Source organism: Schistocerca cancellata, chromosome 3, assembly GCF_023864275.1.
Source record: "Schistocerca cancellata isolate TAMUIC-IGC-003103 chromosome 3, iqSchCanc2.1, whole genome shotgun sequence".
NCBI lineage: Eukaryota > Metazoa > Arthropoda > Insecta > Orthoptera > Acrididae > Schistocerca > Schistocerca cancellata.
In genome coordinates, this window is record NC_064628.1 from 618,414,207 (window position 1) to 618,431,592 (window position 17,386).

At 42.3% G+C, this 17,386-nt stretch overlaps 1 protein-coding gene across 1 annotated transcript in view; it reads left to right on the forward strand.

Annotated features, from left to right (window-relative positions):
* The window catches only part of LOC126175523 (uncharacterized), a 337,116-nt gene that overhangs the window by 302,153 nt on the left and 17,577 nt on the right, over nt 1-17,386 (forward strand). The window contains exon 10 of the mRNA XM_049922350.1: nt 12,267-12,458. Coding sequence (XP_049778307.1) covers nt 12,267-12,458 — 192 coding nt within the window. The remainder of the gene's footprint in view (nt 1-12,266; nt 12,459-17,386) is intronic.

Consider the following 17,386-nt stretch of genomic DNA (forward strand, 5'->3'; position numbering starts at 1 on the left):
GTTGTAGTTGTTGCTTGCACTGACTGCTCCGGAGAATGATCTTCGTTCAAATTTTTGTAATGACTTGTAGTGGATGCTGATAGAAGACTATCTTTCACGGAAGTTGTTTTCCAGTGACAAATTCAAAATGATTCAAATGGCTCTGAGCACTATGGGTCTTAACAGCGGAGGTCATCAGTCCCTTGAACCTAACTAACCTAAGGACATGACACACATCCATGCCCGAGGCAGATTCGAACCTGCGACTGTAGCGGTCGCGCGGTTCCTCACTGAAGCGCCTAGAGCCGCTCGGCCACTGCGGCCGTCGCTGAAAAATATTCGCTGCTTGTGTCTATGAAGGTGAATTATAGTAATATATATTTTACAGCACAGAGCATTCGCATATTAATTGTGGAACACCTAAAGTTAATGTCTTTTGTGCCACGGGCTCTGCAAAACTTTATGGACCATTTTTCTTTGCGGTGTAAATTACGATTGGTTTCGTGTACCTGGGCAAGCTGCAGCAGTGGTTTATGTCACTACTAGTGCAAGAGAGTGGAGATTATATCTTTAACAAGATGCTGCTACAGCACAGTTGCTTTCAGGCGTTCATGATTACCTCAGCGTCGAACTGCCGCAGCGTTGGACTGGACATGCTTCCCGTCAACACTATCCTCTTCATCATTGGCCCCCCGCGGTCACCTGACTTAGCTCCATGTGATTTCTTCTTGTGAGTTTGTGTCAAAGACTGCGTGTGTCTGCCTCCACTGCCGCTTAATTTGGAAGAGTTACAAGGAATGCTAGTTAATGTGGCCACTGATGCTGAACGTGGCGCATTGCAATTTGTACAACAAGACTTTGATATCGTACAGCCGTTTGACACATCACGAACAGTGCCCATATTGAGCACCAGTAATGTGAGTTAAAAACTTGAAGAGATGACACATCCACTGATATGCCTATTTTCTGCATGAGTTGTAGTTTGTGCACAGGCACCTTCCGAAACATCAGAGGCATTTTAAATAATCCTGCGTAACTCATCCATTTCCCAAGATGACAGAAAAAAGACATTTTTCTTCCTCACTTCGACATACCCCTGACCTGCGTGAAAAGTGGAAAAGTGAACAGTGCTTACGAATGATCTCTGACTGAGAACTGACAATGAAAATGTTTAATAATAGCCTACCCTTTAAAGAAAAACCTATCCTATCAAAGTGTCCAGACACCTGTTAGTGGACGCTAAATTGGGGTGTGTCCACCCCTGGCATTTGTAATGGTTTCAGATCTTCTGGGGACACTTTCGATGAGATGTTTGACTGTCTGTGGAGGAGTAGAGCCCGTTCTCCCTCAAGAGCCGAACCATAAAAGATAGCGACGTTGGACACTGCGTTCTGGAACGAAGTCGACGTTCAAGCTCATCCCAAAAGTGTTCCATAGGGTTCAGGTCGGGACTATAAGCAGGCCAATCTATTTGCAGTTTGTAGTTATTGTCGACAGATCGCTGCTTCACAGACTGCTGCTTTATGACAGAGTGCACTATACACTATGGTGTCAAATGTCATGGATTACTTTCTAACACCGCGTCGGGCTTCTTATTGGCCAGTGTAGTGCAGCGAGTCGACGTGGCAAGGATTCAACAAGTCAGTGGAAGCCCCTACAGAAATATTTAGCCTTGCTGTCTCTACATCTGTTCAAAATTGCGGAAGTGTTTCCGGTACAGGATTTTGTGCACGAACTGACCTCTTGAATTAAATGTTCGATGCTATTCACGTCAAGCGGTCTGGGTGGCCGAGTCATTCGCTCGTACTGTCGAGGATATTTTTCAAACCAATCGTGAAGAATTGCGGCTCGGTGGCACGGCGCATTATCATTCATAAAAATTCCATCATTGTTTGGAACATAAAGTTCATGAATAACTGCAAATGGGCTGTCCACCCCGGTAGCTGAATGGTCAGCGTGACGGATTGTCAGTCCTCTGAGCCCGGGTTCGTTTCCCGGCTGGGTCGGGGACTTTTCTCCGCCCAAGGACTGGGTGTTGTGGTGTCCTCATCATCATCCTACCATCCTCATCGACTGCAGGTCGCCGAAGTGGCGTCAAATTGCAAGACCGGCACCCGGCGAACATCCTGCCCAGAGGGGGGCCCTAGCCATACGATTAAATAAACTAAATAAATATTGCAAATGGTTTCCAAGTAGCCGAACATATTCTCTTCCAGTCAATTATCGATTCAGTTGGATCAGAGGACCCAGTCCATTCCATGTAAACATTTCCTACACCATTATGGAGCAACCACTAGCTTTCACAAAAACTTGTCGAAAACTTGTGACCAAGACTTCCCCTGCGCTACATTCGAACTCTACCCTCAGCTCTTACCAACTGAAATCAGGACTCGTCTGACCAGGTCACGGTTTCTCAGTCGTCTAGGGTCCACCCGATATCGTCACAAGCCCAGGAGAGGTTCTGCAGGCAATGTTGTGCTGTTACAGAAAGGCAAATTTCGTGGCACTGTCCTAACGGATACGTTTGTCGTACGCCCCAGGTTGCTTTCTGCAGTTATTTCACGAAATGTTGCCTGTCTGTTAGCGCTGACAACTCTACGCAAACGCCGCTGCGTGATTCATAGCATCACGCCACTCGTTTCCATTCATTCACTGTAGACCATCGTTCTATAGACCATCTTAAGCTTATGAGGAGCTGCACGACCGCTGTACCCCATTCTTCTTAACTCCCTACACACAGTGACTGTGCTACCTGGCCGCAAATGGGGAAATCCACTTACTTAAGCGACTCTGAAGAAGACGAAATTGTTACAGCCACGGACTGGGAATAAGCTGGTTGGAAACAGCGAAGGAAGCTGGCTGTTCGCTAGGTACTATGTTGGCTGTCAACATAAAGTGTTTGAAGGATGATGTAACTATGAGCAGATGACAAGAAGTTGGACTTCGGCACCTCATGATAGAACATGGAGGTCGGAGCCCGCTCACACTGTAGAGTAGGTCGCGATCTGTGACAGACATGACGACAGAGTACTAGTATAGGCACATGTACTTCAGAGCATTCCGTTCAGAGCACATTGTTATGCATGGGGATCTGCAGCAGATGACTCCTACATATTGCCATGTTGACTCAACGACACTGTCAATTACGGTTCCAGTGGGCACTGGATGATCAAGATTGGACCATGTTGTTGTTGCTGTGGCCTTCAGTCCTGAGACTGGTTTGATGCAGCTCTCCATACTACTCTATCCTGTGCAAGCTTCTTCATCTCCCAGTACGTACTGCAGCCTACATTCTTCTGAATCTGCTTAGTGTATTCATCTCTTGGGCTCCCTCTACGATTTTTACCCTACACGCTGCCCTACAATGCTAAATTTGTGATCCCTTGATGCCTCAGGACATGTCCTGCCAACCGGTCCGTTCTTCTTGTCAAGTTGTGACACAAACTCTTCTTCTCCCCAATTCTATGCAATACCTCCTCATTAGTTATGTGATCTACCCATCTAATCTTCAGCATTCTTCTGTAACACCACATTTCGAAAGCTTCTATTCTCCTCCTGTCTAAACTATTTATCGTCCACGTTTCACTTCCATACATGGCTACACTCCATACAAATACTTTCAGAAACGACTTCCTGACACTTAAATCTATATTCGATGTTATCAAATTTCTCTTCGTCGGAAACGCTTTCCTTCCCATTGCCAGTCTACATTTTATATCCTCTCTACTTCTACCATCATCAGTTATTTTGCTCCACAAATACCAAAACTCCTTTACTACTGTAAGTGTCTCATTTCCTAATCTAATTCCCTCAGCATCACCCGACTTAATACGACTACATTTCATTATCCTCGTTTTGCTTTTATTGATGTTCATCTTATATCCTCCTTTCAAGACACTGTCCATTCCGTGCAACTGCTCTTCCAACTGCTTTGCTGTCTCTGACAGAATTACAAACTTTTTATTTCTTCTCCATGGATTTTAATTCCTACTACGAATTTCTCTTTTCTTTCCTTTACTGCTTGCTCAATATGCAGATTGAATAACATCGCGCCGGCCAGTGTGGCCGTGCGGTTCTAGGCGCTCCAGTTTGGAACCGCGTGACCGCTACGGTCGCAGGCTCGAATCCTGCCTCGGGCATGGATGTGTGTGATGTCCTTAGGTTAGTTAGGTTTAAGTAGTTCTAAGTTCTAGGGGACTGATGACCACAGATGTTAAGTCCCATAGTGCTCAGAGCCATTTGAACCATTTGAATAACATCGGTGAGAGGCTACAACCTTGTCTCACTCCCTTCCCAACCACTGCTTCCCTTTCATGCCCCTCGACTCTTATAGCTGCCATCTGGTTTCTGTACAAATGGTAAATAGCCTTTCGCTCCCTGTATTTTACCCCTGCACCTTTAGAATTTGTAAGAGAGTTTTCCAGTCAGCTTTCTCTAAGTCTACAAATGCTAGAAACATAGGTTTGCCTTTCCTTACTCTTTCTTCTAAAATAAGTCGTAAGGTCAGTATTGCCTCACGTGTTCCAACATTTCTACGGAATCCAAACTGATCTTCCCCGAGGTCGGCTTCTACCAGTTTTTCCATTCGTCTGTAAAGAATTCGCGTTAGTATTTTGCAGCTGTGACTTATTAAACTGATAGTTCGGTAATTTCCACATCTGTCAACACCTGCATTACAGCGGCGTCAACCCAATTAAGAAATACAAATCAAAGCACAGTGCTGCACTGTAGACTGTACCAAACATAGGAGATCCAGTGGCATTCAGCTGGCACACGTTGCCATTCATTGGACTATGTAAGGACGGCAATATGTCGCCTAAATCTTTGTTACACCAGCTCGATTACTGTGTCCGAACTAGCCGTCATCCAGGTGAATCGCCGATCGAAACATGCACCCTGTCTCATGATGCGCGCAAGTCGGGGTAGAACTATGCTATGGAGGACATTCACCTGGCTTTCCTTGGGAACTATGGTAGTAACTGACAGTGCCATGACAGTTGTGCGCTACGTGAACATTATTGTGGACTATCTGCATCCCTTAATGTTTGATGTCGTTCCGACGGTGAAGGCACCTTCCAGCAGGATAACTGTCCTTACCACAAAGCGAGAACCATATTACAGTGCTCTGAGGAGCATTATAGTGAACCCGTGTTCATATTTTTGCCACCGAACTCACCTGAGTTGATGCAGCACATCTGGCACGCAGTCAGTCACCAGCTCTGCGCTCACAAACCACCAACTCATAATTTACGGTAATTGCTGGCACCTGCTGCTGCATATAACCAGAAACCTACCAATGACTTGTGGAATGCATGCTACGGAGAATCGCTTCTGTATTGCGTTCCAAAGGAGGACCAAGATGCTGTTAACATGTCGACTGTCACGAAGCTGCCGCCGGTAAGCACAGCATAAGTTAATGCCTGGCAAAGTGTGCCAGCTGAATGCCACTGGGTCTCCTATGTTTAGTACAGTATTCAGTGCAGCACTGTGCTTTGATTTGTATTTCTTAATCGCGTTGACGCCGCTGTCCAGGAAATCAGGTACAATATCTTGGTCAACGTTTAGAACTTTATTTTGCAACTTTACATACTATTCAAAGGTATGATGTAGACGTGCAGACTGGAGCGACGAATAAAAATTTGTACCAAGGCTAGGATTCGAAACCAGGTCTCCTGCTCTCTAGCCAGATGTGCTAAACAGTATGCCAGCCTGGCACAATGGCTTTGCACAAGTGCACATAGCTCGCTTCAGCTCACTTGGCATGCCTCCTAATCTGGAGCAGCACTGCAGAGTGTTTCAATTTGTATTGGAACAGCACTTTAGCATCGAACGGAACAGGGGATTCTGCCTGAAACCCACACTTAAGTGCTTTAATCAGATAAAACTGTATGGTTCCAGAGAGGTTTGAAGTCCACACGTGTATGATGTATACAGGGTGTTACAAAAAGGCACGACCAAACTTTCAGGAAACATTCCTCACACACAAAGAAAGAAAATATGTTATGTGGACATGTGTCCGGAAACGCTTACTTTCCATGTTAGAGCTCATTTTATTACTTCTCTTCAAATAACATTAATCATGGAATGGAAACACACAGCAACAGAACGTACCAGCGTGACTTCAAACACTTTGTTACAGGAAATGTTCAAAATGTCCTCCGTTAGCGAGGAACATGCATCCACCCTCCGTCAAATCCCCGATGCGCTGATGCAGCCCTGGAGAATGGCGTATTGTATCACAGCCATCCACAATACGAGCACGAAGAGTCTCTACATTTGGTACCGGTTGCGTAGACAAGAGCTTTCAAATGCCCCCATAAATGAAAGTCAAGAGGGTTGAGGTCAGGAGAGCGTGGAGGCCATGGAATTGGTCCGCCTCTACCAATCCATCGGTCACCGAATCTGTTGTTGAGAAGCGTACAAACACTTCGACTGAAATGTGCAGGAGCTCCATCGTGCATGAACCACATGTTGTGCCGTACTTGTAAAGGCACATGTTCTAGCAGCACAAGTAGAGTATCCCGCATGAAATCATGGCGGTGAATCTAGGAAGTACAGTACATACTGACGAAACTAAAATGAGCTCTAACATGGAAATTAAGCGTTTCCGGACACATGTCCACGTAACATCTTTTCTTTATTTGTGTGTGAGGAATGTTTCCTGAAAGTTTTGCCGTACCTTTTTGTAACACCCTGTATAGCCATACTAAAGGATCCCCCATTTCAGTCGATGACGAGGTGCTATTCCAACGCAGCTGGGGTTCCTCTGTTATGCTGTTTGAGTTTAGGGAAAAAATCAAGTGGGCTGAGGCGTGAAAGAGAATTTGGATTGAGGAGGAAGGTGTTCTAGGGTGGCTCGTGCAGTTGTCCGAAGCCACTGTGCCAAGGTGGGGTAGTGGTTAGCGCATTTACGCAGTGACCAGGAGAATCAGGTTCATTTGCTTTTGTTCCTTCAGTCTTCAAGTATACATCACAGATTTTGGAGCCTTGAAAAGATCTCTGAAACCATATACTTGTATTTGATCCAAAGATATGATGTACATCTCTGTTGTGTCCGCTGGCGGCCTCCCAACTGTCAACATGTTAAGCAGGTGGTCGTAATATCTTGGCTCGTCAGTACATACTAACAAAGAAATCAAATATTATAACTGATGCCGAGCAAGAGAGATTTTGCCTAGTGATGGTACACGGTAGTAGAACGGCGTTTCTGGTCCAAATGTAGTCGTAATTGCGAGTTATCATCGTAATTGCGGTATATATAATTGTCAAAAATAGAGAGCAACAAGATCGTAAGTTGTTTTGTTCGACAAAAGTGGCACCTTTCCTGACGTTCTCAGCCCTTACGTACTTAGGTAAACTGCTGCAACATGCCACCAAAGCTTAGTCCATGTAGCGTGGAGGCTGACTGTACTAACCATAGAAGACTAATGTTGCCTGTAGAGGGTCGAACCAACAAATAAGACCGATCTTTAGCTTTGGGTGCAATTTAAAACCTCCCAACTCAAAGGAAAAATTCGACTGTGCAGAGGGTGCTACTTCCTACAGCTGCCACTTCGGAAAAGCTGCTTAGGTTGCCGACACTGTCGCCTCTTAACGGCTAAAGCCGCCTCTCTGGTGTATCCATGCGCGAGCAAGTTCCAACAAGGGCTTACTTTTAGTGAAAAACGCCATGTTGGCGAAAATTATAACCTTCCTAATTGAATGAAATAATGATACTCAAAAATTATGGGTAAATACCTCTATACGTACACAGGGTGATCACGAAGATATGCAAATATTTTAAAATGTTATTCTACAAGTAAAACTAAAAAAAGGTGCATGTAAAATAAATCAGTTGGTAGAGCACTTGCCCGCGAAAGGCAAAGGTCCCGAGTTCGAGTCTCGGTCGGGCACACAGTTTTAATCTGCCAGGAAGTTTCAAATCCGTAAATGTTTAGTTATGGCTAATAAAAGGCGTTGTCTGAAATTTAGCAATTTCGCTAATATGAAGCCATCGCAGACCTGTACGAGGTTCAAGTAAAGCACGATTTCCATTTATTTTGTTATTGGGCGATGTACTTGAGGACAATATTATGGAAATGGAAGAGGATGTAGATGCAGATGGGCGATACGATACTGCGTGAAGAGTTTGACAGAGCACTGAAAGACCTGAGTCGAAACAAGACCCTGGGAGTAGACAACATTCCATTAGAACTACTTACGGCCTTGGGAGAGCCAGTCCTGACAAAACTTTACCATCTGGTGAGCAAGATGTGTGAGACAGGCGAAATACCCTCAGACTTTAAGAAGAATATAATAATTCCAATCCCAAAGAAAGCAGGTGTTGACAGATGTGAAAATTACCGAACTATCAGTTTAATAAGTCACAGCTGCAAAATACTAACGCGTATTCTTTACAGACGAATGGAAAAACTGGTAGAAGCCGACCTTGGGGAAGATCAGTTTGGATTCCGTAGAAATGTTGGAACACGTGAGGCAATACTGACCTTACGACTTATCTTAGAAGAAAGATTAAGGAAAGGCAAACCTATGTTTCTAGCATTTGTAGACTTAAAGAAAGCTTTTGACAATGTTGACTGGAATACTCTCTATCAAATTCTAAAGGTGGCAGGGGTAAAATACAGGGAACGAAAGGCTATTTACAATTTGTACAGAAAGCAGATGGCAGTTGTAAGAGGTGAGGGACATGAAAGGGAAGCAGTGGTTGGGAAGGGAGTGAGATAGGGTTGTAGCCTCTCCCCGATGTTATTCAATATGTATATTGAGCAAGCAGTAAAGGAAACAAAAGAAAAGTTCGGAGTAGGTATTAAAATCCATGGAGATGAAATAAAAACTTTGAGGTTCGCCGATGACATTGTAATTCTGTCAGAGACAGCAAAGGACTTGGAAGAGCAGTTGAATGGAATGGACAGTGTCTTGAAAGGAGGATATAAGATGAACATCAACAAAAGGAAAACGAGGATAATGGAATGTAGTCGAATTAAGTCGGGTGATGCTGAGGGAATTAGATTAGGAAATGAGACACTTAAAGTAGTAAAGGAGTTTTGCTGTTTGTGGAGCAACATAACTGATGATGGTCGAAGTAGAGAGGATATAAAATGTAGACTGGCAATGGCAAGGAAAGCGTTTCTCAAGAAGAGAAGTTTGTTAACATCGAGTATAGATTTAAGTGTCAGGAAGTCATTTCTGAAAGTATTTGTATGAAGTGTAGCCATGTATGGAAGTGAAACATGGACGATAAATAGTCCGGACAGGAAGAGAATAGAAGCTTTCGAAATGTGGTGCTACAGAATAATGCTGAAGGTTAGATGGGTAGATCACATAACTAATGATGAGGTATTGAATAGGATTGGGGAGAAGAGAAGTTTGTGGCACAACTCGTTTGGTAGGACATGTTCTGATGCATCAAGCGATCACCAATTTAGTATTGGAGGGCAGCGTGGAGGGTAAAAGTCGTAGAGGGAGACCAAGAGATGAATACACTAAGCAGATTCAGAAGGATGTAGGTTGCAGTAGGTACTGGGAGATGAAGAAGCTTGCACAGGATAGAGTAGCATGGAGAGCTGCATCAAACCAGTCTCAGGACTGAAGACCACAACAACAACAACATTGCTCTGGTCGTCGCATGTGGGCCTCCCGGCAGGTAGACCGTTCGTCGGGTGCAGGTCTTTCGATTTGACGCCACTTCGGCGATTTGCGCGTCGATGGGGGATGAAATGATGATGATTAGGACAACACAACACCCAGTCCCTGAGCGGAGAAAATCTCCGACCCAGTCGGGAATCGAACCCGGGCCCTTAGGATTGACACTCTGTCGCTGTGACCACTCAACTCCCGGGGCCGGACATTGGTCTGGTGAATCTAATAAAACATGTCCCAAACGTTTATCTGCAGAATGTAAAAACGTTTGTCATTGTTGGCAACCGTTAGTGAGTTGTTTCCGTCGTTTCCTAACCTGGAAACGAGTTTGTTTTCTATATTGTTCAGTGAAAGAAATTAATAACAACTGTATTTAACCGAAACCACATAGTAAGTATTGTAGCCTGTAGATTATTTATGAAATAGGGGTGCCTTTCAAACGTACGACAGAGGAACACGCCGATATGGTGTTTATTTATGGCAAATGTGTTGGTAATGCTACTGCTGCTGTTAACGAATATGTCCGCAGCTCGTGGTCGTGCGGTAGCGTTCACGCTTCCCGCGCCCGGGTTCCCGGGTTCAATTCCCGGCGGGGTCAGGGATTTTCTCTGCCTCGTGATGATTGGGTGTTGTGTGATGTCCTTAGGTTAGTTAGGTTTAAGTAGTTCTAAGTTCTAGGGGACTGATGACCATAGATGTTAAGTCCCATAGTGCTTTTTTTTTGTTAACGAATATTGCGTACGTTATCCAACTAGGAGGATTGCGAATGCAAGAACCATTAGTGGATTACTTTGAATGCTACGGGAGACAGGTTCTCTGTGTTCATAATCAGTGCGAGCGCTCGATACGTGAAGACAATGAAGAGGATATTACGGATGCTGTTCAACGTAGTCCGGGTACCAGTACACGACGTACCTCTCAACGATTAGGCATTTCACAATCCAAGGTATGGCGTACACTGAAGTACAATAATCTGTATCCTTACCATAAACAAAAAGTGCATCATTTACATCTGGGAGATCCTGTTCTTCGCTGGGAGTTGTGAAACTGTTTGACTAGCAATCGGCAGTTACACAAATACATTTTATTTACTGATGAGGCCCAGTTTACACGAGATGGTATAAACAATTTACATAACGAGCACACAAATGATATGAAGCAAACCCACATGCAACAGTGCAACGCAATTTCCAGCAGCGATTTAGCATAAATATGTGGTGTGTAATAATCAACAGACACAGTTTTTTGACAATTCATTTTCCCAGGACGTGTAACTGGCGCGACGTACTTACAATTCCTTCAAGAAGAAATGCCCCGCTTGCACGCAGATGTTCCGCTTGCTCCGCAATTGCAAATGTATTTTCAACATGACGGTGCGCCTCCACATTTCATCAGCGCCGTTACTACACATTTAAATGAACATTTTCCCCAGAAATGGATTGGTCGTGGCCACCCAGATCGCCCGATTTAACACCAATGGATTTTTGCGTATGGGTATGGATGAAAAGACATAGTTTATGAGGACAAAATCAATACACGCGAGGCATTACTTGCTCGCATTATGAATGCAATAAGAGTAATTAAGAACAACCCAGTGAAACTGAAACGAGCAACAAAATCTGTTCATACACGTGCAGCTAATTGCACTGAACTCGGTGGAGACGTTTTGGAACATTTATTGTGAATACATTGTGAAATTGTGTGTACACGAGTACAACTTTCTTAACAGTGAGTTTTGTTTTTTCCAGTTTAGCATGAATTCATGTGTGTTATGGTGTTAACAAAAGCCGATTATCTGACACATTCATACAGTTTCATTTAACGCTGTTACCCTCGTTTTTCCCAGTTGAAAACTTTGTGCAATTGTATGAAATTTAAAAAAACAAATTGGGCCAAGTATTCAATAAATTAAAAATTTTGTGAAGTTACTTCTTTGCTTCTCTGGATATTCTGGAAAACTACTGCGGATAAACGTCTGGGACATATTTTATTAGATTCACCAGATCAATAACAACAAAATAAATGGAAATCGTTCTTTACTTTAACCTTGTGCAGTTTTGCGATAGCTTCTTATTAGCGAAGTTGCTAAATTTCAGGCAAAATCTTTTACTAGCCATAGTTCAGTAACCAAACATTTGCAGACCTATGATTATATGAACTTTTTTCTTTAGTTTTACTTGTAGCCGGCCTGGGTGGACGAGCGGTTCTAGGCGCTACAGTCTGGAACCGCGCGACCGCTACGGTCGCAGGTTCGAATCCTGCCTCGGGCATGGATGTGTGTGATGTCCTTAGGTTAGTTAGGTTTAAGTAGTTCTAAGTTCTAGGGGACTGATGACCTCAGAAGTTAAGTCCCATAGTGCTCAGAGCCATTTTAACCATTTTTTTTACTTGTAGAATAACATATTAAAATATCTGCATACCTTCATGTATCACCCTGTATATTATCAATAATTATTTAGGATCTCTCGTTTGCCCTTGCATCACACATAAAATTTATAATAAAATTAACCACTAATTACAGAAATCTTATTTCTTACCTCAAAAGCTTGCTATGCTTTAATACCATACCTAATCATTCCTTCGCTGATTAAATTCGGTCACCCCTAGAGAGTGATTTCATGTGGGCTGTTGTGTTGTGTCATCCACAGCTTTCGTGTCAGTGACGGGGTTCACGTGGCTTGCAATCATGTCTGGCGTCGTGGGCTTCTTCAGGGGCGCCATGGTCGTCAACCTGTCCCTCACCGTCGCAGAATACTGCAGCCTCGAGCGATTCCCTGCCGCCTACGGGCTGTACATGGTTATCAACGGCCTCATCACTGTCATACTTGGGCCACTCGTAGGTAAGGAATACGCCTGTGGCAATTTACTGAAATTAAGTACGAAATTTTCTCCGAGGAAGCTGCTTGGGCTGAAACAGTATGCCTCTACCTGCAACAATTTCTCAACAGTAGCACGTATCTAAATGTATTAATCGCTTGGAATGTCTAATAGTTGCTCTACATCTACATCTGTACTCTGTGAACCTCGATGAAGTTCGTGGCAAAGAGTTAATTCCCATTTCACCCGCTATTAGGGTTTCTTCCTAATCCACTCAAGGGTATCGAGTATGAGAAGAATTATTGCTTAAACGACTTTGTGCGAGCTGTAATTAGGCTAATCTTGTCTTTGTGATTCCTTTGGCATCGATATGTAGACTGTTGTAATATGTTCCTAGATTCATCGTATAAATTTCGTATACAGGCTTTCTGAAAATAGTTTGCGTCTCACAGTTCAGTTTTCTCTTCATCTCCATCACGAATTCCCATAGATCAAAAAAACTTGTAACAATTTGTGCTGCCCTTCTATGTACACGTTCAGTATCCCCTGTTAGTCCTAGTTAATGCAGGTCCCACATAATTGAGAAATATTTTAAGAGTAGTCTGATATTCTAGGATGGGTCACATGAGTGTTTTGTGATCAGTCTCCTTTGCAGACGATTGTATTTCTGTAGTGTTCTACCAATGAAGCAACGTGTGCTGTGTGGTTTATCTACAACTGGGCCTATGTGATTTTTCCATATCATATCCCCACAAATTGATAAAGCCAGGTACTTATACATGCAGAGTGTTTCCAACTGTAACTCACTGATATTGTAGGCATAGGCAACAAGTTTTATCAGGTCAATTCAGTTGAGTTTACTTATTCATCTATTAACAATTTACATTTTATGGATGTAGTCACTTCATAGCCAGGGCTACTTACAATAAAATTTCTTATGTCTAAGTTGTTTACAATCTTATACGGAACTACAATCATCTTACATCAGTATCCGTAAATAATTTTGTTGTTTCATATTCAGATATTCTTCAAGAAAAAGCTGTTAGTTATTAAACACTTTTTAATAACTACTTTGAATTTATGAAATTCTTCGATTTTTATTTATCATAGCAGACTATGCACTATAAAGTATTTTTGATTGATAATGCACACTTTTAAGGTTTTTTTTTTGTGGGGGGTCTCTGTGGGTGTCATTTCTGTTTCTTGTTCTGTAGTTATGAATCTGGTTGTTTAATGTTGAAAATTCCTAATGAGTTTTCAGGAAGCACAAACATTCATAAATGTATATGCCAAAAAGTGACATTATTTCACATTCTTTAAATACAGGGTGCGGCTCCTAAAACCGACCCATTAACATAACAGATGCACGTCTTCTGTCAAGTTTGAATAAAATTCCTCCAGGATTCCCATATACACATCACTGTTCACTGTTGTCTCAAAGAATATGGGCCCCATAACGCGTTTGGTGGAAATGGCACAAAAAACACCAATCTTCTCGTCATGCAACGGTACCTGGAGGATCGCGTGAAGATTTCCTGTCGACCAATACCAGTTGTTTTGGGAATTCAGATAGTACCCAGATAGGTGAAACCACGCCTCATCACTCGTGATGAGCCTTAGTGACTCCAACACACCACTGGCAACATTTCTCAGTGGCCATGAACAGAAATTCAGTCTCTTCTGCAGGTCAGGCTCTTTCGGTTTGTGCACAACATTTACTGAGTACGGTTTTAACTTCAGTCCCCTTACAACACGTCTGCAACTTCTGTCACTCACATAAACCTGTTGATTCAGTCTCCTGGTTGACTTTCAAGGACTTCTTGTCATGATCTCCTACACCTGCCTCTTTAATTGAAGTGTGCAGCCAGGAGGTGGTCTGTTCCGGTGAGCATTTTGAACCAGTCCTGTACACTACCATTTTTCAGTTAGTTCCTGTATAATGCTTTTTGCTGGCACAGAACATCCTGGAAATTTCTCCTGAAACCAATTCTTTGTTTTCACAAAAGATTCACTGTGAACGAATGCTTCAACAATGGCAGCACTCTCGGGTAATGAATACGGCATTATCACACACTCACACTAACCCAGCTTTACACAGCGAGACCTTTTTCTCAACTGGTTTCAAGTTCACTGGCTACGGTTGCAGCTGACTTATACAAAAACAAAATTCCTTGTAGTGTTGGTATATCAGAGGATATGGTTAGTTCGTGCACGACCGTTTGGACTGCGTTTCTCGTTTTACATTATTATTGATCACACGCATGCACTGGAACATTATCGTTGTGTATAACTGCTGGTTTTACGTGCCACACCTTGTATTTCCCTGCATCGCTCTCATTTTCTCTATACCTGTATTTCCCAAGATCACGTCTTAGCTAAGCAATCTGTTCACTTAAGCATAGTAGGCACTCAGCAATGATTCAGTGCTGCAGCAGTCCCAAAGCCTTCTTAGCACATAACATCATTTACTTATTTTTTTATTCAAAAATTCTAGATGCTTCTCCCATCTCAAGAGCTCATCCAGGGCAGTAATTCTTCTGGAAAACCTGGAATTCTCAAGGCATTGCACTTTACCTGGAAAAATTAGGGATATCTAAGGGAATTTCATAAAATCTCAGGGAATTCAGCACTTTTAACCTAGCATTGAAACTGAATTTTATAAGTCACAAATTTTATAATACTCAATATTTCAAAGTGTATTAGTCTTATGAATACCATTCCTTATACATGACTGATGATTAAAAACTACAGTTAAACTACTGCTTATGGCTGGTATGTAGCTCAGCTGAGAGGAAAGGAAAGTCATTGTTGTGGCTTGTGGCATGGTGCCTCCTCCAAATTCCCCTCAGCCCCGCCCTTCCCCACACCAATTAATTTATCAGGAGCTTCTTGACACCATATTCCTCCTTACACCTGGAATTCTCAGGGATTTTTTTCAAAGCCTGAGTAGCCACCCCGTCATCCTCTCATATGGCTAGAAATTTTGTGGATGGAGCTTGCACAATAGCATAGTTTCGTAACTCAGTTTTTATGGTGCTTTTAGCTCTACTTCTAATATTAAGGAAATTCATCTGTAGCATTTTCCCTTACTTATGACCAAAGCATTATCAAGCTCTGACTGAATATTTATTCAGCTACTTCATTATAGATATGCAACTACTTCATTATAGTTAACTGCATCCTCTGCATAATGGTTGAAGTTACTGTTAAAATTGTCCACAAGTCAGGTCATTAATACACAACATGAACAGCGAGGATCCCAACACACTTCCCTAGGGCACAGCCTAAGTTACTTCTACATCTATTGATGACTCTCCATCTATGATAACTTGCTTCTTGCTCCCTACCAACTACTCCTTAATCAAATGACAAAATTTGCTTGATACCCCATATGATCCTACTTGCAATAATAAGCATGTGGCTGGTACTGAGACAAATACCTTTTGGAAGTCAAGAAATACTCTGTCCACCTGGCTGCCTCAATCCATGGCTTTCAGGATATTATGTGAGCAAAGCACAAATTGTATTTTGCATGACCAATGTTTTCAGAATCAGTGCTAGTTAGCATGGAGGAGTTTATACAGAGATACCTCACAATGCCTAAGGTCAGAATATGTTCTAGAATTCTACAACAAATGTCAAGGATATTGGGTGGTAGTTTTGTGGACCACTTCTATTACCTACCCTTCTTGCAGACAGGTTTGACACCTGCTTTGTTCCGACTACTGGGCACGCTATTTTGTTCGAGTGATCTACAGCACTGGCAGCTTAGGCCTACAGTTAACTGAGGGGATATCTTGTCACGATAACTTGGAAAATTCTGTGGATTGTCTTTTATTTGTATTTTAAGAGAGTACACAAAATCACAATACCAAAAAGGACGAGTATCTTCATCTATTATTATAAACACCAACCACCAAAGATCTTACATTAATGCACACAGACTATTTTGTTTACTATGATCTTTGTAAATCTCAACACACTCTCTTACACAAAACAATATGGTATTTCACAATACAGTTTTCACCATAGTCTCTGAATTAATAAAAATGAACAAAAGATTTTAATTTCAATCAAACATCGACTTATCTTTGTCTTTCAAAAGCAATACTTTGGAGAGGTTTAGTTAGAATGTCAGCAAGTTATTCTTGAGTTTGACAGTATTGTATGTTGGATCATCCATGATTTAGTTCATCACTGATTAAATGATATTTTACATTAATGTGCTTACTTCTTGACATTTGACCAGATCTGATCATTGCTATTGCACTCTGGTTGTCCACACAAAGTGTAATTTTCATGTCTTTATTCAGCAATTCTTCCATGAAATTCTTCAAAACTTTCATTTCTTGGTAACACTGATCTGTAGATATGTGTTCTGCTTTGGTAGTAAATAGTGCAACAATGCACTGATTGTTGCATGACCAAGTTCAAAACGGTTCAAATGGCTCTGAGCACTATGGGACTTAACTTCTCAGGTCATCAGTCCCCTAGAACTTAGAACTACTTAAACCTAACTAACCTAAGGACATCACACACATCCATGCCCGAGGCAGGATTCGAACCTATGACTATAGCAGTCGCGGGGTTCCAAACTGTCGCGCCTAGAACCGCTCGGCCACTACAGCCGGCCGCATGACCAAGTGATCAGACTATTGTTGTACAGAAATACAAAAGCTGTTGTGCTTTTTTATCTTTCCTGTCACTTGCAAAATCTGCATCACTGTAATCCATTATTTCTATTTCTCATTTTCTTCATGAGCAGAATATTGCACTCCTTGTTGTTGAATTCAGATATCTTAAAGTTCTCTTGAGAATTTGGATGTTGAGTATTTGGATTACTCGATGATCTGTTATCATAGTTCATTGCATATGTCAAATCTAGTCTAGTTTTGCAAGGATAGAATAAAATTTTGTTGTCTAATAACATAAAATTTCAACTCACTAACGC